This window comes from Trichoderma aggressivum (assembly GCF_033847375.1).
Source record: "Trichoderma aggressivum f. europaeum strain CBS 100526 chromosome Unknown scaffold_040, whole genome shotgun sequence".
Lineage (NCBI taxonomy): Eukaryota > Fungi > Ascomycota > Sordariomycetes > Hypocreales > Hypocreaceae > Trichoderma > Trichoderma aggressivum.
This window is the reverse complement of record NW_026946406.1, coordinates 197,795-220,256: the sequence shown is the minus strand read 5'-3', so window position 1 is coordinate 220,256 and position 22,462 is coordinate 197,795. Positions and strand designations below refer to the sequence as shown.

Below are 22,462 nucleotides of genomic sequence, written 5' to 3'. Positions count from 1 at the left end.
AGTCAAGTGTCAAGGGCAGAGGGAACCTTGGAGAGAAAGAAAAAAAATTGACCACCGATTGCCTCTACGGTACGGCACAGGTCATACGGATGATGCCCGTAGCATGGCTTTTGACTACATGCATGCTGTGTGTATAAAAACCAGAGTCGACGTCAAATAGCGAAGTTACTCCGGCATGTCCATGTCCACCGCAAAATCCATTGACCCTTCCATCCCGCCTCGGCACTTGCATCCTGCCAGCATCGCATCGTATTTAATCACATCACTTTCAACTCGTTGCTAGCCAACAGACGGAGCAAGGCCACGTTTCGAAACCAAGGGGAAAAAGAAATCTCCGCCTGATCTCCAGAAAGCTCATGCGTCAGTCAAGTCAACCTTCAGCTGCGGGCGATTGGCGCGCGCACTCCCGCATCAGCTGCGTCATCAACTAGCAGCTTTATTGGACGCCGTCTCCGTCCGCCGGCCGTCGGCGAAACCCAGCTGGCTGGTCTCTGTGTCGATCCCAGGGCGGACTCGGGCTCCTTTCGGCTCTCTCAGCAGCATTGATTGCTACCGTCGTCATACAGCAGAGCTCTGCCCTGAGAGAGGAGACGGGACATGGGGCCAACGTCGAAGCCAAGGCCAAAGCAACACAACATACGAGTACATGTACCTACAGGCGCAAAGTGCCGTGCTGGACGTGAGAGCTGCAGGTTGGTGCTCCGACGCAGCCCTACGGGGGGGCGTTGGCTTGTCTCGTCTCGTCTCGTCTCGTCTCTCTGTCTCTCGCACATGTTCGGTGTGAGACGCGTTTGAGGACCGGGAGACGAGAGACGAAACACAACGTCATATTCTCTCGTAACCATTATCTCATTACCATTATGCATGAACAACGGAGCTGAATGAAAGAGAAGGGAAGAAAAAAGAAAGAAAGAAGAAACGCCCGATCAAGCCTCTGCCGACTCCTGGCCCGTCTCATTTGCCCAGCTTGCGTGGGCCCCCTGTTCGGCCTCAATTTGCTTGTGATGACCCGGCCGCGTCCCCGATGCCTGGCTGCCCCGTGCAAGTCGAGTACCAGGCACATGGGCGAATTGTCATCAAGGAGCCCTAAAACCACCGAGAATCGCAAAATGGCAACACCTGTATGCAAGGCACAGACTCCTTGCATGCCGTGTCAGAACCTGGACCCGGAGGCCGTGCGTTGCGAGAGCTGTGACTGTGACTGTCGTCCGCCCATTGTTTACTTGCTCGAGATGTGTTCCAGGGGCCAAAGAGAGCGAGCATTAACCGCATGCCTGTTTTGTCTCTTGCAGTCTTGCTGTTTGTCTTGACTTGAGACTGGAGTTTGTCAGCTTCACCCTGGCTTGCTCATCACTATATTACTCTTACTTACCGGTAAGCCGTCCAGGCCCAACCGCAAGTTGAGCATCCGTCTACGGTAATACAAGTACAAGCTCTACATGTATGTGGGAAATTGCCGAATCCATGTCCCCGCAACCTCGTGGCCCTTTTTTACGTGCAGTCTGTCTTCATGTTTTGTTCTTCTCTCCCCTTTGCCCCCTGCGGTGCAAGATTTCCTCCCCCCTTCCCGGTTCCCTTTCCACTACTGCAGCATCCTTGACAGGGAAATTTCCTGGGCTGCAGGTACGCGGAGAATCTCATCTCAGAGGCACCTGTCCCAGTCACGGGCACTCGTCCTTGTTTTCAAGGTTCAATCTTCTTTATCCTCAACTGTAATAATACGCCGTAATCGTACCCGTTGACCTGATTATCTCAGTACCCGAGTTCCATCATAACAAGGTCCGGGATCCGGCTGTCGCTTCCAGCAATCCAATCGGCCAAGGCACCACCACCTAACCTTTTTGCCCAAAGCGTCTGGGCCAGTCCGCAACCTGAAGTACATACAAACCCATCCATGATTTGATCCATCCATCTGATCTCGCACGCTCCGCACGCTCCTTTTCCTGCATGTGTTGTTCCTTTTTTTTTTCTTGTTTTCTCACCCAGCCCGAGGCAACAACTGACTGACTCGCGCCTTGGCTGCAGAGTGACGGCAATTTCTTCTCCCTCGCATCATTAGGGGCTTTTTGCACTTTTGCAGAATAGGACCAGCCAGCCAGCCACCGCAGCCGCATTGTCGCATTGGCCCCCTGCTCAATTGTCGTATTAACACTTTTCGATAGGCACACGTAGGTGTTGATGGGTATGTACGGAGTACCAATTAGTAACAACTTCAACGGTGTGGACAGCTTCAGGTTAGCACGATGCACTTGCACGAGGCGCCCAGTCGCACAAGGCGGTACGTGAGTCTGCCTACATGTCTATTTCCAGTCCTTATGCGACGGATGCGCACGATTCACTTCATAGTTGATTGTTTGTTTCTCAGCCCACCGCCACCGCCTCTCTCTGAATGGCACCTAGCCGCATATGCAATCTGAAGTCACCAGATTCTAATTTGGGCTCAACACCACCAATTTTCGGCCCCAGACAAGGCTCCCACCTCCTTGGTAGACATCAATGTAGCATATAGTAGTAGTATTCGTCAACCTTGGAAGCCGGCATTTCTCATCTCGGTTGGCGTCGCCTCTTGTCAACCAGAGTTCAGAGTTGGGCCCCCAATTTGACACAAGAGAAAACACATAATATAACCAACAACCTTCCCTAGGTCGCTTTGATGCCTTGGCTCATGTGCTGTTGTCGCTATTCAAAAATGGCTTAGGAAATCCCCCCCTCCCTCACGGTCTCTCCCTTGCACATCACGGTTGCCAATCACCGCATCCAAATGGCCTCGACCCCGACTCGGCTCCCTTTCGACGTTGTCGACACCGGTCATGTCCTGCAGCTACAGCAGGCCAATGGCAGAATCTCTGGCAAATAACGTCGCTTTAATTTAGAGAGTGAGAAGCAAGGTTCCCGATATCCTTAAAGCCGATCTTGCTTGCCTTTGACATGCTAGGCAAACGAATTGCCACCGAAATGCCGCAGTCCCCGTAAGATGGTGTCAAGAGTGCATGTAGAGTTTTAGAATACACTGTTGGTCGGTAATGCATTCAGCAAACCCAGTAGACAAATATCTCAATTAAGATGGGGTGGTAAATGACTGCAATGCGCCCTTGCTATACTTGCCTGATAAAATTCAGACAAAATAGCAAAAGTCGTTCAAAGGGCCGTTTAAAGCCTGTTAATGAACGTGGGATTCCATAATCCGTATATTCCGTACCCAACTGAGTAAATAAGCGGAGAGAAGAGTGGTAAATATGGGAATGCCGGGTGAAGCAGCTGCTTAATGAAGCTGATAGACAAAATGACTGGGCAAAGGTCGTCCAGAGGCCGTTCAAAAATAGTTGCCAAACAATAGATGTGGAGATGTGTATACTCAATATACTCACCTAAGCACATGAGCGGAGAGTGAGACGGTCAACGTAGAAACGTCTTATAAATCAGCCGTTGAATGGAGTTGATGAACAAAATAACCTGGCAAAGACTGTCCAGAGCATGACAGAGAACCGGGCTATAGAAGAGACTCTTTATCCTAGATACTTGCAGTTTCTACAGATCACCTATCCTCCCCAAGTGGCAAATAGATCAATATTCTATATTAAACTCTTTAAGTAAGAAAGATTTACTACTTGGTGAGTATCGCTAGTCCAATACAACTCCTTTGCTAATTCATGTTCGATTTCACAGTGCAAGTTATCGCAGCACTTGCAGCGACTTGCCTTGCTTTGCCGTCTGGACGAACCCGACACGAATATTACACGAATGCCACTCTGCTATCAACGCCTGATGTATTCAGGCCTATTAGGCTCAACGGCATCCCTATTGGCACCAAGGAGCTCCAACCATATTCTGTAAATGGGACAGTCCATTTGCTCACAGATGGCCGTCGCTTTGGTCATGACGATTGGGTTCTCCCTGGGAGAAATGGCATTTCCTGGGAATATCGACCCGACTCGAAGCACGGCTGGGCAAACAGGGCGAGCCCTACCCAAGGCTTCTATAATTTCGTAGGGTCTGGTGGATTTGTGCACACAATAACCTGTACAGCCGATGACGCTGGCTTCGTGGCACAAAATTTCGACCATGGTGCGTTTTCACAATCTAGCCTCGAGTCGGAGTATTTGAACGAGAGTCGCGGTCACTTCACAATAGAATTTGCAAGTGACATTGTCGAATCGGCCACTGACATTTTTGAGGGTGATCTAACCAACATCTTCTTCAACGCTTTGGAGATTTTTGCTTAGATGTGCTGCGCCGATGAGGCTGTCTTGCCACATAGCTTAGGGACTACCTCATGTAAGTCGGGCCTTGGCATGGGATCGTATCATAAAAGAGGCCAAGTTTCCTCTGGTTTATTCAGATGCAAGGAAAAAGACAAGTTAATCTCCTCAAAGCACAAACTACAGCAATTGGGACTCTTTGCACCCAATTGCTTCTTTCGAGCTCGTCGTCTGTTGGGTGGCCGTAACGCGATGAATTCCAGGTTATGAAGATTTCATGACAATTGTCCTCTCCCCCCCTTCCTTGCCCAACCTTGGACAAAGCAAATCCGCATTTTCCTCCAACACAATTCCATCATGCTCAAGGTAATCGTAGGCATTGATTGGCTTTTTGTAACTTTATGTAGTGTAACTAGCGATGCGTGGTACGCCGGTATGCCTTTGGCCTCTCTCTTCTCTCCCCTTTCCACTGCTGCGTTGTGAAACGCCATGAGAACTGGATTGCGCATTCTTATCGCCGACGCGAGGATACAAAATGCGAGTTCAAATGCATCGGGCCCAGCATCGCCAAGACACATCACGCCTTGGCAAATCGGCACTCATCCGCTTGCATCAAGAGTCTTGCAACTGTAATGCCCGATTTGTTCTATACAAGCTATGATTATACCGCCATATACGTGCTGCGACTGAAGCGCACAAATATTGAAATTTAAAGCAGTGGAATGTTAAGTCTATAAGCGCAAAACGCGTCATACCAAGCTTTTCACCTTTCCGGGAAAATACGTGAAAAGAAGAGGCGTCATTCATCAAACAAAGAGCAAAAAAAAGGTCCAACGGATTGATTCCACTTACAAGATGCGCACGCATCCAGAAGCAGCAACATGGATCAAGAGAAGAATGGATATGTATCCAATTGCATCGATTCACCGAGTCGCCAACAACCCAAGAACGAGGAAATCCGCGAGCTTTTTTTTTTATACCCCAGAATGTATGGCAGACCGTGTTGCAAGTGGATCACTTTTATAGTGTCGCTGACGGCCGAATCGCAGAGAATGTGGTGTCTGGAAGGGGAAATCGGCCAGGACAACGTGCATTGGTGCGGCCCGACGATAGGCGACCCATTTTGCGCTTCCCATCAGGGGTGCGACGAAAAAGAAAGAGAGAGAGAGAGAAGAAGAAGAAGAAGAAGAAGAAGAAGAGCGAGTGAGACAAAAGAAAAGAGGGGGACAGAATGTGTACTCGTACAGTCTGCTGCCCACTCGCCCGCTCACTCACTCAACCACGCCCTCTCACTCACCCGGTTTTTTTCTTCTTCTCTTCTCTTCTCCTCTCGTCCCGCCTTTTTACCTTGTTAGTTGGTTGCTTTCGTGTTTGTCCCCGGTTGGTGGTGTTGGGACGCACAGCGAATGGGATCAGATGGCGATTGAGGCCGGACTGAGGCTGTGGCTGGGCGCTGCTGCGGGCGAGAATTTAGTTGATCCGATCTGCATCTCGACACACACAACAAGCTTCAACAAGGGCAACAAAGAGAGATGAAGGATGAAGGAAATTTGGCGGGCGTCACGTGTGGATGATTCAATCCGTTGATCGATGACGCCCGTCTGTGACAAAGACGGAGACAGACAGAACACGCGGCTGCCGGTACGTACCGCAGTACTGTGCTGAAGCTGTCCCGTCCTGTCCTTGGAACGTCGAGCCACGGAGTACATGTACCTGTAGCCGCAACTCTGCGAAGCCGGAGCTTACCTGTACTGTACTTGCTGTAGTCGTGCGCTGGATGGGCCCCCAAGATGCTGAGAAGGGCACCACGGCGAGGCATGTACATGTACAGTTACCAGACCACGGGTTCCAATTCAAAGCACACTGACTGTACTGTACAGTGTACTGACTGACCCCATCCGCAATGGACGCGGCGAGTTCCAAAAGGTTCAGACGCTTTGGGTCTAGGGCTGGAGCGCATTGGACAAACGCCCATGGGGTGGTTGTATTTCCCATGCACCTCTTAGCTCGCGCGGAGCTCACCCTGGACCTCCTATATCGCGTCTGATTGGCCTCGATAGCTCGCTGGTAGCCAGCCCGCAGCTCCAGCCTCGCTGCATTCACGCCCCCTTGCTGTCAAGGGCCGTAGGATTAGGATTTTGTTTGCTGCCAGCCCAGAGTTTCTCGCTGCCGTCGACCGTACAGGTACGTGCCGGGGAAAAAATGGCTGGGCTGGGCTGAGCTGCGGCTTGGCTGGGCGACTCCCCTTCGGCCTGCTTCATGCTCACGCCTCTTGCGCGCTCTCTCGCTCATCGTCTGTCTCTGGCCTTGTCCCCCCTAAGCAGCCGCCATGTCACTGGAGACGCTGTGCCGACGCCAGACTCGCCGCAGAACCCGCCGAACATGTACCTTGCCTCCGTTACAGCGGTACCTTGGAGGCTCGCCGGCAGCATGGCGGACAGAGCTCAATGCCCATCCATTGACTCCATGTTGTAGCTCCCCTACCTAACTGTACCTTAGTTCCCATCAGTACTGTAGCAGTAGGTCCAGTTGGAGTAAGACTGGGCTGGACTGGACTGGCCCTCCCCCTCCCTCTAGCTGTCGCGCTCTCTCTCTCGCTCGCTCGCTCGCTCGCAGTCTGTCACTCCCCTACCTTGCCTTTCTTTTTTTCCCTCCCCTTCCTCTCTCTCTCACACACTCTCTCTTTGTTCCTCCTCACATATAAAAGGCATCCATTCCCCCCTCTAGGATTGCCCGTCCAGCGTCTCTCGACCCAGACTTGCCCTCTCCAATTGCGTATCTACACCACCTGTCCCCGTCTTACACACAAACCCACACCATGTCCACCCGGAAGCGCACCCGTGACGAGGAGGATGAGGAAGAGCTCGTCTCCCTCCCCGAAGAGGATGATGGAGAAGAGGAAGAAGAGTAAGTCATGACAAGACCCTGCTTTAGCTGCCGGCCATGGTTTGGCCAATGTGCGAGATGCGCCTGGTGCCAATTGATCATTGCTGCCGCTGGTGTTTCGCACAGCCCACGTTGCACTCTGGCACCCGCCGGAGAGCTGCAGCGGCCTCTCCTCTAGTCGCAAGACGGCAAAACTACTGAGTGGATGGACTGTGCTGACATTCTCTGCAAGATACGTCTCTACTGGAGACGAAGATGACAACGAAGAAGACGACGGAGAAGAGGAGGAGGAGGAGGAGGGTGACGAGGAAGAAGAAGAAGAGGGAGACGCCGAAGAAGCTGCTGAGGGTGCAGATGCCCCAGTGAATGGTGAGTTGAAGCCACTCCAACATCCATGTCCATCATCAAAGCCGCCTCCTTCTCGTGGCAGCAGCAAAATGCGTCTGCAAAGCCGTCGCAAGATAGCGCAGCTCCATGGCGCACTGCTGCTACTTCCCATTTCCCCCACACGAAGATGATGGTAGCGATGGTGCCGTTACTAACAAGCGAGCAGGCGCCCAACCACCTCACAAGAAGCGCAAGACGGTTGAGGAAGAGGTTGCCAACGGCGAGGGCGCCGACGAGGAAGATGCAGAGGAGCAAGAAGAAGAGGAGGCAGCAGAGGACGACGCCGAAGAGGCCGACGAAGACGAGGCCGAGGAAGAGGCCACTGAAGCTGCTGCTGAAGCTGCCGCCCCAGCCAAGGAGGTCAAGGCCCCGGAGGTTGCCAAGGCCACAGACACGCCAGAGCCCAAGGCGGTGACTGCTGGAGGCGACGAGTAAAAGAAACTTCCATTCGATGTTGTTTTCTTTTTAAATCCTTGAAGCTGCACGCACTATGCAGACAGAATGGGGAGTACCTTGGTGTACCATGTTTGGCAATATCTGGGGGAGTACATCTGGATATGGATTTTGGACGGGCGCAACAGGGCCCTATTAGTCAATAATATGACATTGATCTCTCACCAACGTATCTCGCTCTGCTTGGTATCAAGTTACGACGAATGCACGCCTCTCCAAGTAGTCAATGCAAATGCTCCAGGGCTCAGTCGAATGCGCGCATGGCTACCAGGCAGTAAGTAGTGACGCCCAGCTTGCCCGTCGCGCATCATTATTTCGGGCCGTGCCGTACAAATGTCCGGGCGTCGGTACGAGGATTGGCGAAAAAACAAGTGTCCATGTCGCATTTGTTTCTCCATAGGCACTGGATTAAATAAAACGTACGAGCTTCCTCAACGAATCCATGGAGATTTTTTTGATGATTGATCATTCCCGCAAGGGTCAAGTCTGGCTCAGGTTCTCAACACGGGGCGACAAGACAAAGCGCATGTCGGCTTTCAAGCAGCGCCCCATGTACTAAGACAGGTACCGTACTTGCTGGCTTTAGGATACCTCATATGAAGCAGGCTTTCCGCAGTATGCGCACAGAAAAACACATTGATCAGCCTGACAATGGAAAAAGTAGATTTGTACATCATTGCTTTAACTATATTCAATCGAAAATTCCATCTACCTCGGCGCCCCAGCGTTGACGAGAACATGGTCTAGGTAAGGTGCTTTCATGCAAAGTTGCAGGTCTAATCGCTCTCTCTAGGCTTTCTGCCCGCCAAACAACGCATTGCCGCTCAAAGACGAAAGAAAGAAAAGAAGAAAAAAACATACACACAGAAGAAAAAAAAACACCACAGGGTTCTCGCTTTATAGTTTTTGTTTCGGAGGTCTGCTGTCCGCCTCGTCCTGCTCCTCCCTCAAAATCTCGGCAATCTGCTGCCTCAGCTCCTCAGCCAAGTGCTCCGCCTCGTCCTCGTCCAGCTCCTCCCTCTGCCCGCGACCAAACATGGTGAAGCTCTCGCGATACCTTCCGCTGGCGCGAATCTCGGGCCGCGGAATCAGATGGTAGTGCATATGCGGTACGACCTGCGCGGCCGCGGCGCCGTTGTTCTGCACCACGTTCCAGTCGGCGATGCCCGTGGCGCGCACCAGCGCCGCGGACAGCAGGCGGACGTAGCCGCCCAGGTCGCGCGCCTCCGGGTTGGTCACGTCCGTCAGCTTGGGCCGGTGGGCGCGCGTGCACAGCAGCATGTGGCCGTGGCTGAGGGGCAGGATGTCGAGGAAGGCGATGAGCGCGGGCGTGGACAGGACGACAAAGGACGAGGGCGCCGTGAGGTTCGCGGGGAACGGGTTGGGAGGGTCGATGGGGGAAAAGGGCGGGTGGGCGGCGGCGATGGCGCAAAAGGGACAGTCTTCTTCGCGGATCGTGGGAGGCGGGAGCGACGGGTCGAACGACGTGTGCATTTTTGCGGCTGTGTGCTTTCTCGTTGCGTTGTTCTCTCGTTTGCTTGATGGCGATGACTGCTCGGTTTGCCGGAGGGAGGTGTATGTGGGAGTTGTGAACGAATTCCCGCGAGGGAGAAAAGGAACAAGGGATTGGATTGAGTCGCCCTCTTCTTTTCTTGGCTTGGCCCGAGACAATGGTCAGCTAGAATCGCAGGGCATGGTATCGATCGAATTGGGCGGAAAACGAAGTCGTAATCAAACAAGATCCCAGCAAAAAGATCAAACCCGCTAAATCGACTTGCGGCTAAATCACTGGATTGGATCTTGCAAGGCAAGGCCCTCAGTCTGCAGCGGGCAATGACGAGTTTCGTATAGACTGATGCTGATGATGATGATGATTGTTCAAAAGGCCATATGCATTGTAGCAGCTAATCGGGTGTAGAGAAATGATCGTAAGATGGGCGATGAGAGAGCGTCCGGGGTCGTCAGGCAAGTAAAGCCAGTTGCCGAGGTACTGTATGTTGCGCGTTTGTGCGTACAGCTGTGATTACTTAATGCCCGAAGCTGTTATGGTGAAGATTCGAACTAAACCTGGACAGACGATTCACGGGAAGATAATGAAAACTATGCAATAAGAAATTGATCCTGAACGGTTAATTCCAACAATTGTATTCACCTATTCAATAACCCTGTCACATGAATTCAGCCAGCCGCGTTGAATATCTGCAAGACACTTCCAAAGTGTAAAGCTTAAAGCTCATACATCACTGCTCCCCCCCACCGCCCAATTCTGCCGGACAAAATTCTCCTCCACCGCCACTATTTTCTCTCCCTTCCCATCACTCCATCATCCACCTCCCGCAAAACCACATCGCCTACAACAACAAAAAACAGCCCCCCGACATCCCCCATCTCCATCAGAAAAAAACAGCCCAAGCCATGCCTCGCGAAGAGTACCAGGTCCCTACCGCTGGCGCCGGCGCCTCAGCCGGAGGCATGGCCCGCGGCGCGACCGGCGGCGAGAGGCACGAGAGCCGGTCCGTCATGACCTACATCTGCGGCGACTGCGGCGGCAACGTCACCCTTAGCAAGGATGCGCTGGTTGCCTGCCCGCATTGCGCCGGCCGAGTGCTGTACAAGGAGCGTACCAAGCGGTGAGTCTTGCGTTGCTTGTGCTGGAGGCTGACGTTTTTGCTGACGCTGTTTGGTGTAGAATGGTGCAGTTCGAGGCCCGATAGGCGGCATAGACGAAGCAGAATCACCCTCAGCGGGAACCACAGTAAAGAACAATCCAAAGACAAACATATTATAGATCGCACTCGGGGAGTTTGGGAGGCAATCAGGAATCACAAAGGGAGTCAGATGTTATTATCAAAGGGGAATGTTTTGATATTACTTGTTATGCAAATGCGCGCCCCAAAAGCCGCCTAGTTTTTTTCTTCTTCCTTTTTGCGCACCTCAAATCATGAACAATTTGACATAGCCAAGTTCCTTTTGCACCCTGTGTTCACCTGGTTCCAAAAAAAAAAACGCCGTAATTACCTGTACGCCTCCAAATGCTCCCTCACGTTGCGTTACCGCTGCATGTGCAGGTATTTCGCAAAGCTCGCGTCGCCCAAGATGCCTTCGTCCTTGCCTTCCATGGCGGCGGCATATCTGGCCTGTAGACCCTCCTTGGTTGTTTCGTCGTCCTCGTCGTCATCGTCGTCGTTGTCGCTTGGGACATCCACGTCGTCGTCATCGTTGGTGACCCTGATAGGTCCCTTCTCGGTCACGTTGTTGGCCTCAACCGACATGCCCGACATGCCCTGCATCATCTTATCCAACTCTTGTTCACGGGTCTTCTTCTTCCGCTCTTCCCTCTCTTCCCTTCGTCGCTCTAGCTCCGGCAGATAATCGTCCAAAAACTCCTTTCTCTTTTCCTCAACGGCCTCGAAGAACTCGTCGATACCCGTTCCCACTCGCGAGCTGACGCCCACCATGCTGAGATGCGAGTAGAATTCCTCCAGCACCAAACTCATGGAGTTGAGTAGGCTGCCCATGTAGCCGCTTCCACCACTTCCAAAGCCTTCCTGGCCTCCGAATGTGTCGGAATTCTCATCGCGGCGCAGAGCTTCTTGGAATGCTTCGAAATCCGTCATCCACTCCTTTGCGAATGAAGCGTCTTTGACGTCGGTCTTGTTGAAGACGAGGATCATGGGTAGCTTCGTCTTGTAGAGAATGGAACAGGCATAGAGCATGTTGGACATGAACGTCGATGTTGAGGCAGTTCGCGGTGTATCAATGATGTAGGCGATAACGGTAGGGAATGATGATGCAAGAGATTCCAACAAAATAGTTCCCGAGGCGGACCATACAAAAGCTTCGATTTGACCGGGCGTGTCAACCAGGATTCGGTCGATGGGCTTGCGTTCGGGGTGTTCGGGGTCGGGCTTTGAGCGCTTCTCCAGCAGATTGACAATCTGGTCGACCTTTGTAGCGAAGAGGTTGAGCGACGTTAGAATTCCTCCGTTGGGTCCCAGGTTGTACTGCTTCATGACCTCTTCATAGTTGACCGAGTCCCGAATGTCGATGTTGCTTTCGAAGGGAACGTTGAGAACCGCGGGATCGAGATTGATGACATAGGGGGGCGTGTTTTTTGAGTGAAGATGGGCGTTGATTCTCTGCATAAAGGTCGTCTTGCCCGAGCCTACGATTTGGCGTAATAGCGTTAGATGGTTGTAAGATGAGAGGAGAGGCGCGCTGCTATGGGAGCTTACCAGCCATGCCAACGCAGACAATGGCGGGGGGCGACGACGCCGATATCGATGGGGCGCCGCCGGTGGATGACGAAGCCATTGTGAAAACCGAGAGCGCTGTAGTATATCGTATAGAGACTCCGGGGGAAACGAGAAACTGCAGTCAAAAGTGCTTAGGAATGAGGTTGGGTGGGAGAAGTGGTGAAAAGCTTGGCGGGTCGAAATTTTGGATGGCGGAAAGATTTCAGCGGCTTCAGTGATAAAGACATCAATTCCATTACCTTAGCTGCCCCGCCTGCTCCCTCGCTGAGCTGCCCACTATTAACAGAATCCCTACGGAAACTGCCCCGCGGTGACGTGTGTAAAGTCCCATTGGATTAAATTAGGATGGATATAAGGTAAGCAGCCTCAACCTCCATCACCAACCTCAATATCGTTGCATGCTGTTTAATAGTATCATATGATATGCTGCCCTCTGCTAATCGCTAGGTTTCAATGTGCCCCCCTTTTTAAGATTCCCGTCTGCAAATCCCCCCTTCCAGATTGACAATCCCAGCCAGTTCCCCCTTTTGCAGCCACCATTCCCCTTATTAACCATCTGTGCCGCTGCTGCGGAATGTTGCGCATAGAGCCGCATAGTGGTGCGTCAGATCAAGCACATGCTGCGGGAGGCTTGTTGCTTGGATGATGCTCCTGACTTTGACGGCGCCTTCATCCTCGATCAGGGTCCGGATGGTATGCAGGAGCTCCGGGCTGAACTCGCTGTACCACCTGTACTGCCAGGTAACCAGTCGAATCACTGCCGCCACCGTCTCTCTCGTGCTCTTGGTCTTCTCAAAGACGCGGAGCACACCAGCTAGGGCCTTGGGGCTGAAGCGCAGGGACAGGCAGGCACGGTATGCTTCGGCGGCCTCGTCAAAGTGCTGCAGCCGTTCCGCAAGCGAACCGAGAATCTCCCACTCTTCCGCCGACTTCTTGTATTGTATCTGCTGCGCGCGGTACTGGGCCATTTGCGTGCGCCAGATCGTGTAGACTCGCAGATCTTCATAGAGAACCATGAACAAGCTATCAAGCCAACGCTCACAGAGCCGTTTGGTGTTTAGTTTGGAGAGATGGTCATCGGCATTCGTGCCCTATACCCTCAATGTGTCAATAAATAGTCATGGCTGGCGTTTGCGCAAGGGCCTATTGTCTCGACTCACATTCTCATTATCGGCCTTGACCTCATCCGGGTCCACTGTACTGGAAGGCTTCTCAACTCCACCGCCCTCTCCATTGGGGGCCAATGTCGTTGCGGTCGGCTCCGAAGCCTTGTCATTCCCATCGTCCGAGCCCTCGTCTCCATTCGTAGTTGGGTCTGGTGTGCCGCGAAGGCCATCCATACTTGGACTCCGCTTCGGCTGGGCGGCCTGGGTGGCTTCCTGCTTCTCGGTACGGTACTCGTCCTCCATGACGAAGACGTTGCTGCGAATCTTTAAAAGCTGATCCCAACCAATCTTGGACGTCATTTCCGTCAATATGCTGTACGCCTTCTTAAATGTGCCGCGGTAGGATGCTGCCCTCAGACTCAGTAAACTCGGGTCAACTTGTTCCGAGTATCTCGACTCTGGTTCGCTGTCAATCTCATCAAGGCGCGTTTCGGGAAGGGTGGGCAGGTGAACGTCTCTCGGCTCAGGCATCAGAGGAGAGTCCTTGTCCTGATAAGTAAACATGGGGCACGAGTTTAGAATTGTTAGAGCATTCTCCCAGTCCTCCATGGCAACATAGACTTGAGCCAACCTGGCCCAAGTGCCAAATTCGCTTGGCGCAGCAATGGTACTGCGGTCTGCACAGCCGAGGGCCATCCTGAGCCTCTCCTCTTTCAACTCTGGTGTCTCGGCTTTCGAGGCCTTCTTCAAGAGGAAATCTGCCTGCGTGTCGAGCATGACATAGTCCATTGGAGTTTGTTGAAGCGACTGATAGAGAACCTTTACTCCTGACACTTCCTCGTGGCCCATGAACATTACTTTTGCCAACAGCGAGGCAACCTCGACGCTTTGAGTGCGAAGCTTCTCGAAGAGGTTGATGCCGGATGTATAGCGGCCGGTAGTCTCGAGATACTTGAGCAATCCGGTGGTGAGATGATTTGATACATTCGTAGGGACCTGAACAATAGAATCGGATCCTAGTTGCCATCCTGTAACGGAATTAGCCTACTGTCGTAAACAACTTTCACTTTCTTGAACTCTTCGTACCTCTAAAGAAGAGCTGTTCGGCCGAGTTAAGAAAGCGATGCTCAGTCTCTGTGTTGGTGACGGGATTGAATCTTCGGACGCCGACAATCTTGCGGATGCTATCGCCGCTACCGTCGTCGGCGTACGAGTATGCTCTTAGGACGCTGCAAAGATATGTTTCCAGCCACAGGTCGTCCGATGCCTTTCGCTTTTCGCCTCGCTCGTCGACGCAGTAGCTCTCGACAGTTCCGGGAATCGACACATGCACCCGCATGTCTAACCGAGAGAAGGCATTGTAGCAGCTTTGCCACCGTCAGCATTCCCAAGTCTTGCTTCGCAAGCAGCAATCGCATAGGAGTGTCTCCGCCACCTACCAGTATACACCCTCCACGATTCTGGTGGTTGTGTTTGGGTCATGGTCTCTGTACGTCAGCGTGTTGATGTAAGCCGCAAGACTTGCCGAAGACGACGCATCGACACCGGTAACGTGATGGTAGACGCCGGCCTGTAATTACACCTGAACTTTAGCTGCGCTGTCTCGTGCTCCGGGATTGTCGCCATGGCTAACCTGCTTTCCCGGATTGCGCACTGCTTGCTTCACGAGATGCACAAGATCCGGCGGGCCCAGCTCTCGCAACGCGGCAAGCGATTCCGTCCTGGCATCGATCGACTCGTGGAGGACGTCCTCGGATAATCTGGTGAATTGTGTTAGGCGGCGTCGTGCGAAGCTGTCCGTCACGGCGGGGGGGCTCACTCAGGCACTGCTGGCGCAACCATGGCGGCGAGCAGGCTCACGCAATTGCGCGGTCAATGGGATGGCGCTGGATTCGAGAGATTGAGGGTTCGGTCAAGCATGCAAAGCAGCCATGCAGAGCAGCAATCGTTGCGCAAACCGTGGGATTGGAGGAGCTATCGAGCTTCGAGCAAGGATTCTTGGGCCACACTGACCACGTATGACCAGCCTCGCTGCGCCTGCACGTGGAGCCAGCCCGCCAGAGGTACAAGATACGGGGGGGCTCTACAGGCCTCGACTGATAGCGATCCAATCTGCCCAACAGGTCCCTGCCACGCCTATATTTGGCCCCTGGAGGCGGCGTCTTAGTCAGCCGTTGGTGCGCCACATCCCTCCACTACAGCGCTACAGCGGCCTCTCAGCGCTGAGCTCTAGCCGTGCAGTGCGGGCGGTTCTACTGCGGGCGCTGCAGGTGACTTCGATACAGCACAGCACAGGACACGCACGACAGGCACTGATGCACGGCTTAATCTTATCGCCTCGGGCCAATTGAATTAACGCGACGCGCCAGGTTGAGCGAGCTCGACTTCCAAACGTCATTCAAGGACCAGATGAACCCCCGGCTTCCACCAACCCGCAACACAAACACACACCATCGCGAATGCTGGCTTTGTCAGTGTGCGCATATCGCTTGCGATCATGGTGCGTCCAATTGCCCTGCTCCCCTGATGATGCTCATGCTGACCCTTTGCCGCAGCCCGCCTTCCAGGCCATCAACCTTGAGCCGGAGGAAAATATCGACGAGCAGATCGATACCACCAAGGAGCTTCACGTGAGTCGCACACATGTATTCCATCAATGCAATGCAAGGCTTCCGGATGCTGACGTCTGCTGTAGGTCGACGAAGCTCTCAAGCGCTTTCAGAATGCGTTAAAGCTCCACGCGCAAGGCATCCGGTCCCGCGAAGCCGCCAGCGCAGCCTACGACGAGCTTTTCGAGTCGGAGATATTCAAGTATCGAGAAGCGAAAACCGACTACGAGCGAACGGAGCTACAGAGCGATGGCCAGGAGGCAACTTCAGCACCCGAATCGTTTGCCGATGGACTCGATGTCGCCGCGGGCGGTGCCGATGGAGTGGCTGCTAGTCTTGCGCTTGCACTTTACCTCTCCTATAAGAACTATGGGCAGTTTTACCTGGATAAACTAAAAGATGAGAAGAGCTCAAATCCCGAATGGAGCAACAAGCTCCAGATATACTATCGCAGCGACCAAGGAAAGAAAGTTCTCGACAGTTGGACTTCGGCACTGGACCAGGACCCTTCAGATCCAGAGCTGTGGAGAAAAACGGCGAGATTTGCTGGCGCAATGAATAGCGGAAGAATCAAACGATACTGTCTGGAGGCTGCAATAGAGCTAGATGATGATCCGGCTGTAATGGAGGTTGAACCCCCCTCTCTCGCGGAGAGCTTGGCTGGGGAGCAGCTCAAGATGTACTTGGATCTTCTCGGCGACGACATGGCATTGTCACACCCTGCCATGGCGCCTTGGCTAAAGAAAAAATTGCCCTCAATATTGAAGCGTCACCTTGACCCTATCCCATTCTTGCCAGACCCGACCTCGAGCCTCTCCATCCCACCAGAAATGCAGATTACCCAACAGCTGCTACCCGCCGACAATGCCGATGAGACCCTATCCGTGTCGAGCGACGTAGAACCGTCGAGCAAGCATGTTGAGTCGTGGTCCGATCTCGGGCTCGAGCTCATGAAATGCGTTGAGAGCACAAAGGATGCCTTGGAAGTTTGCAGACTAATCTTGCAAACGGCCAAGCAGGATACAGAGATGGATGAATCGCGAGACGAAACCACCAATGAGCCCCAGAATGGCACTTTGCCCGAAGAGAAAAAGGCTGCGGATACCAATGGAAAGGACGAGAAAGCGTCTGTGACGCCGCCAGTTGAGTCGAAAGGGAGCCAGGCGTCTGATGTTGTCGATGACGCTGCCAAAGGCTCTGACGGGACACAAAAGGAGTCCAACGCGCAACATTCAGCCAGGAAGCGATCACAGTCTGCTGCGGGACTACCAGACGGTGCTGACGAAGAGAATGTGACTGAAAAGAGGAGCAAAAGAGTCCGTAGAAGAGCGGAAACTTCTCAAGCCGAGGAAGCTCCTGATCCGAACACTGTTATTGCTAACCAACTTCGCCCTTTTCAAGAAGCTGACCAGCATCTCTTTACCATGACAAAGAACTTACTCGAGACCATTGGAGTTGAGGATAAAGAAACTATCGAGTACCTCGATGAGGTTCTAAACCTGTGCGTCGCTGAGGATCGGTTGTCCAAATTCACTCATGTGGGATCCAAAGACTTGCGCACCCTGATTGCCGACTTCAAAGAGGACGTTGCCATGGTTTTTCTTAATAAGAAAGAACAAGCCACTTTGGGGCTCTCTTCCTTCTTGGAGCATGCCAAGACTGGATCCGAGGATCAAGCTGTGAATGTTCCTTTTAATGAAGCTAAAGGCTTGAGAGACTTCGCTCAGAGAGTGGAGGAGAGGCATGAGTATATAACGAGCGACGATATTGTTTTTGAGTGGATGAAGACAATAAGCTCCAGTTATGCTTCCTTCAAGTGGTCGGATGCTATGAAGACTGCGGTGGTCCAAATGCTAAACACAACCGACTCATCGTTATACAAACTGGTTTCGGAGGAGCTGCAGTATTCTCCGCCCGAAGCACTCGCTGACCTGGAATCCCTAATCCCCATGGTATTCGAACTCTACATTGACATTTACGAGCGAATCACCAACCCTAGCAGCGCCGTTGATTATGCAACTCGCATGGAAACCAAATATCGACTTCAGCGATGGCTAGATTTAGCATCGGCATATATACGCCTGATGGACCGGCCGCAAACTGACACCCTATGCGTCAGGTTTTTGTGGGCGTCCGTCTTGGTGTCGTCGCTCTCGGACAATCCAGTCAGAGAGCACATTCTCCTGTTGTGGACATCACTTCGTGATTTCCTGTCGGAAGAGAAAGTAGACACGCTGACTCTACCAAATAATGTAGTTATGCCAACCATCTCCCCAGTGGCTGCAGATCGAGAGATATCCAAACTCACCACCATGGATTTTTTCCTCAGCCTTTTTCAAGAAGGGATGGAAAGCCCCGTTCACGTTATTGAAACCCTGGAGCCCGTTCTTAACCCTTCATCCGTCTGTATATCGGTAGAGAAGCAGGACGATCTGGCGGACTCGGATGTCGCATCCTCGGCTGATTCAGAGTCACAAAAGAACAAGCAGTCTATCTCGGATTGTGCAACCCAAGGCATGCGTGATCTATGGAAATTTCTACGTAGCAGCAGCACCGAGCTGAGGCTATTTCTGTGGTCACGACTTGGAGATGCATATGAAGCCATAAAATATACAACCAAGAGGTTCTCATGCCACCTCAGAAGCATCGAACTCATTGTGGCGGATCTGGAGAGTGAAAAGTACGCCAAGCTGCCGGACGAGTCTCGCTTGCTTCTTTACATGAGGACCTTGAAGTCACTCGATGAGTTGCTGATCCAGGCACTAACATTGGCCTTGAACGACCCCTCTGCATTCGACATCATTGACGATGACCACCTCAAGTCAAGCTGCAGTGCTCTCGCCAAGGTGAGCTCCATTCTTCACACTGCATTCTTGTGCGAGGACGAGGCCGCCATTGGAGGCAAGAAAGCGCCGTCTTCGAATTCTACTTTCCAGTCTCTCATCACCAAATTGCGAGAAATGCAGGTGCGCACCTGGTGTCTACAGTTCACCATGTTCAGAGCAGGGCTGCCCCTTCAAGAGTCCATTGCTCCGGAAAAGGATCTGGCCGACTTCCTCGCCGCCATTCATCAAGTAATTGGTCTTCGAAAGTGCTGCAAGGCATCCAACAAAATCTTCCTTAAAGTCATGCGTATGGAATTGCTTAAGAACAAGAATATCGAAAACTGGGAAGACTACCTGGGGCAGGTGGTTTATGATCTCTATGGACTCAAACTTGGTGTTGGAGTGTGGGAAGTTCAAGACCACGGCTGTCCGCATGAGAAACTCGAGAAGCGTCAGACGATGCAGCTAGTTGAAAAGGTTATGATTCTGGCAAATCGCATGCCGATGAAAGACCTCTTAAAGTCAGATCTCAAGACGGCCATTGACCATATGCAACAAACTATTGGACAGCCAAAGTCTACACCCCAGATGATCCATAACCTTCGCAACTTCACCGAACTCGTCAAAAAGCCCATCCATCCACTTCGATTGTATCAAGCGTTATTCGGAGAGGTATCGGTTGATGCTGTTTCGACAAATACACCGGAAGCTGCGCTGGCAAAACACGGCTGGTTTTTCTTGCTCGGAATGATAGCACTGACCAAGTTCAAAGCTGTTGATTTGAACCGACGCCAGACACCAGGTGCAACAGATGACCTTCGCATTGGGGCGACCTTCCTGAGGCTACAGCTCCAATTCAGTTCAGATAGCTGGGAGTCGTGGTTCCGGCTGGCCGAATGCTTCGACTACGATCTAGACGAAGCAGTGCTGTGGACTGCTGACAAGATGAACAAGGATCGACCCGAACTGGTCAAATTCCAGAGGAACGCAATCCACTGCTACACGTTGGCCCTGTCTCATTCAAGATATCAGGAGATTGAAGTCAACGACGAAGATCCGCTACATGACTTGTATCACAAGTTTGGAATGCGTCTGTACGCCTCAAGTCGAGAGCCATTTGCCATGGAGCCCTTCCAGCATTCCGATCAGGAGCGGTTCTTTATCCAAAATATGGGCGCTGGGACATTCAAAAGGATCCTACACGAGCAGATGACGGAGTACAAAGTATGGAAGTTTGCTGCCAAGCTTTTCAGAATGGCCATAGAGCGCAAGCCCGGGAACTGGAAGTAAGTGTTATATCAGGCAGATTGTATGTGGCATGAGACGGCACTAATTGTTGAAACAGGAATCCGTATATGCTAGCCAAGTGTTATTGGAAGATGTACCAGACTCCAGAAGAAGAACTCGACAGCAGCGATAAGGACACCAAGATCGGAGTTCAAACAGTGCTAAAAGCGCTAAAAGACGCCGTCAATGTGGCCAATAATGCGAGAAAGTCCCGCAGTAGCGATCCGATACTCGAGCCGCATTACAAGATCGTCTCTATTGTGCACAAGCTTGTGATGCGAGGGGATCTCCCTGCCAAAGAGGCAGCCGAACTTTTATCGGAGCAACCGTTGGGCGTGCAATTTAAACCGGATGATATCTTTGCTTCATTCGCAGAACCTGAGGACTGGGAAGAGTACATTATCCCGACGCTCGTGAAGCTCAAGGAGAAGGATAAGTCTAACTGGCAGCATCGGATTGTCGCACGCCATGCCAAGATTCTGTTCGATGAGAGCATCATGGAACAAGTTAGTGACATCAAGGTAGCGGCGAAGGCTGCTTTTGCCATCTTGAGAGAAAACATGTTTACCAAGACGATGGTGATGAATGTGTGGAAATGCGACGCAGAGCGTCCAGGTCGTCACCATGTCTTTACTGAACAATATGTGCGGTTCATGACCAATCTCCTCGTGATCATGTCCGACAAGACAAACCTGGAGCAGCTGCTTCGTCGTCTCCGAAAGAAGGGCGCAGATTTCTACCACTTTGTCGACTTGTGGCAGTCCTGCTGCATGGCGTATCTGAAGCTGTTGAGAGACACGCACAATATCCCCCATCCTACCGATGATGCTTTCAAGACACTGTCTACCGAGGAGTTTGAAATCTTTAGCGAGAGGATTACTGAGTGGGCTGTTCGTGACGAGGCAAACATTCCAGCCTTTAACTGCATGAAGGAGGCCATCGAATTGAAGAAGCTTAATGCCAATTTGATGAAGGTCGCCGGGATCGATGACTTGATTAATGATTGTTACTCAAAGATTTATGTCGATGTGGCAGCAACGTTGCCTGGACAGGAGCCAAGCAAGATTATCGAAGAGCGCAACCAGGCCAAAGAGATTGCTGCCAAGCTCGAGGCGGCGGCTGCGGCTGCAGCCCAAGCTGATTCCAAGCCGACGAGTTCTCTCAGCAACATACTCAATCCTCCAAGCACTCATGATAGCCTCCCCGGCACTGCGACGCCGCTAGAGGGAGAAAAGTCCGAAGCAGCACCGCGGACTCGAAAAACTGGGGTTCGTAGGCCGGACGTCCTTCGTAAGGCGGAACAAGCTGTTACTCGGTCTCTGGAAACACCCAAGTTGGCTCTCCCGAGAAGCCGTGTTGGAAGCATGTCGAGTGCAAAACGCGAAAGCCAGACGCCAAACGCCGGTGCTAGTGATGCCGACAGCGACGAGGAAGAAGGACCAGATGCACAAGTTAGACGAGAAGCTGGGGAGGATACTGATATGCCAGACACGCATGCATACGAGGAGGATGGCCACGACGGCCATGACGACTCCAAGTTGGAAGACAAGGAAGAAGAGCTTGAGAGTGATGATGCGCACAGTCTTGACGAGTCCGCCGAAGAAAGCGATCTAAGTGATGTTCCGGATGATTATGAAGAGGACGTCCCACCGAGCTTGATGTTCCCGCATCTGGGACGGACGATTCAAAGCGGCGAAACCAGTGGCGAAGACGCTGACAGCGAAAGCGAAGGCGACGAAGAAGAGGACGAGGAGGAAGACGACGATGAAGACGATGAAGGGCACGGAGATGATGAAGCCGAAGAAGCCGAGGAGGGCGAGGAGGAGCATGATGAAGGTGACCACGGTAAGGATATTCATGAAGAAGGCGGCGAAGAGGAAGAGGAAGAGGATGAAGAGGAAGAGGATGAAGAAGGCCATGAAGAGGATACCGAGATGGCGGAACCACATACGCCGGCAGATCACGACGAATCTGTAGATATGGGGACATGAGCTTGCCTTTGGTGGGAATTTTGATGTCTTTCTTTCTTTTTTGCGGGCGGGAGAAGAGGAGAAGGACTTGCTTTGTCGATTTTTTTTTTCCCCATCCCTCTGAGGATATTCGCTATTGGGTTGGATAGTTGGAAGGGGGTTGGGTATGGTTCAGGATGCGTCTTTCTTGGTTTGGACAATTCTGGCGTACTTAGTTAGTAAAGCATATGGATTATTGTCTTTACTGTCTGTCGTGATTTGTTAAAGATGGTGATGCTGCTTGTGTTCGTTGCGAAAGGTTCTGAATCCTTCTTGGATGTGTTTGAGGTGAGCAGAATGTACAATTTCACTTGCATCTTTAGATTTGGTCGGCATGATGAAATTCTCAGATAAGTTAAGAAAATACGAAGCACCCCAAAGTTGACAACCAACAAGATTAATGCACCTTTAAACACCCGTTCTGTTTGCCCTTTAAACACCATTG

General features: G+C 52.1%; 7 protein-coding genes across 7 annotated transcripts; 4 read left to right on the top strand and 3 right to left on the bottom strand.

Annotated features, from left to right (window-relative positions):
• Positions 1-3,650: 3,650 nt before the first annotated feature.
• On the top strand, positions 3,651-4,223 carry Triagg1_8335 (uncharacterized protein; the record flags this gene model as incomplete). Its single annotated transcript, XM_062903170.1, has 1 exon — positions 3,651-4,223. One exon carries the CDS (start codon positions 3,651-3,653, stop codon positions 4,221-4,223), a length of 573 nt encoding a protein of 190 aa, XP_062752745.1.
• Positions 4,224-7,017: 2,794 nt separating this feature from the next.
• On the top strand, positions 7,018-7,907 carry Triagg1_8334 (uncharacterized protein; the record flags this gene model as incomplete). The annotated part of the gene is made up of 3 exons (XM_062903169.1): positions 7,018-7,106; positions 7,318-7,454; positions 7,639-7,907. The coding sequence occupies 3 exons, from the start codon at positions 7,018-7,020 to the stop codon at positions 7,905-7,907; spliced, it is 495 nt and encodes a 164-aa protein (XP_062752744.1).
• A 915-nt stretch (positions 7,908-8,822) lies between these two features.
• Triagg1_8333 (uncharacterized protein) lies at positions 8,823-9,419 on the bottom strand (the record flags this gene model as incomplete). The annotated part of the gene is made up of 1 exon (XM_062903168.1): positions 8,823-9,419. The coding sequence occupies one exon, from the start codon at positions 9,417-9,419 to the stop codon at positions 8,823-8,825; it is 597 nt and encodes a 198-aa protein (XP_062752743.1).
• Positions 9,420-10,340: 921 nt separating this feature from the next.
• Positions 10,341-10,639, top strand: Triagg1_8332 (uncharacterized protein; the record flags this gene model as incomplete). The annotated part of the gene is made up of 2 exons (XM_062903167.1): positions 10,341-10,555; positions 10,615-10,639. The coding sequence occupies 2 exons, from the start codon at positions 10,341-10,343 to the stop codon at positions 10,637-10,639; spliced, it is 240 nt and encodes a 79-aa protein (XP_062752742.1).
• Positions 10,640-10,975: 336 nt separating this feature from the next.
• Positions 10,976-12,239, bottom strand: Triagg1_8331 (uncharacterized protein; the record flags this gene model as incomplete). The annotated part of the gene is made up of 2 exons (XM_062903166.1): positions 10,976-12,090; positions 12,161-12,239. 2 exons carry the CDS (start codon positions 12,237-12,239, stop codon positions 10,976-10,978), a joined length of 1,194 nt encoding a protein of 397 aa, XP_062752741.1.
• Positions 12,240-12,729: 490 nt separating this feature from the next.
• On the bottom strand, positions 12,730-15,129 carry Triagg1_8330 (uncharacterized protein; the record flags this gene model as incomplete). Its single annotated transcript, XM_062903165.1, has 6 exons — positions 12,730-13,272; positions 13,342-14,315; positions 14,374-14,654; positions 14,727-14,857; positions 14,921-15,047; positions 15,107-15,129. 6 exons carry the CDS (start codon positions 15,127-15,129, stop codon positions 12,730-12,732), a joined length of 2,079 nt encoding a protein of 692 aa, XP_062752740.1.
• Positions 15,130-15,784: 655 nt separating this feature from the next.
• Positions 15,785-21,999, top strand: Triagg1_8329 (uncharacterized protein; the record flags this gene model as incomplete). Its single annotated transcript, XM_062903164.1, has 4 exons — positions 15,785-15,787; positions 15,843-15,917; positions 15,983-20,007; positions 20,067-21,999. The coding sequence occupies 4 exons, from the start codon at positions 15,785-15,787 to the stop codon at positions 21,997-21,999; spliced, it is 6,036 nt and encodes a 2,011-aa protein (XP_062752739.1).
• Between the last annotated feature and the right edge of the window lie 463 nt (positions 22,000-22,462).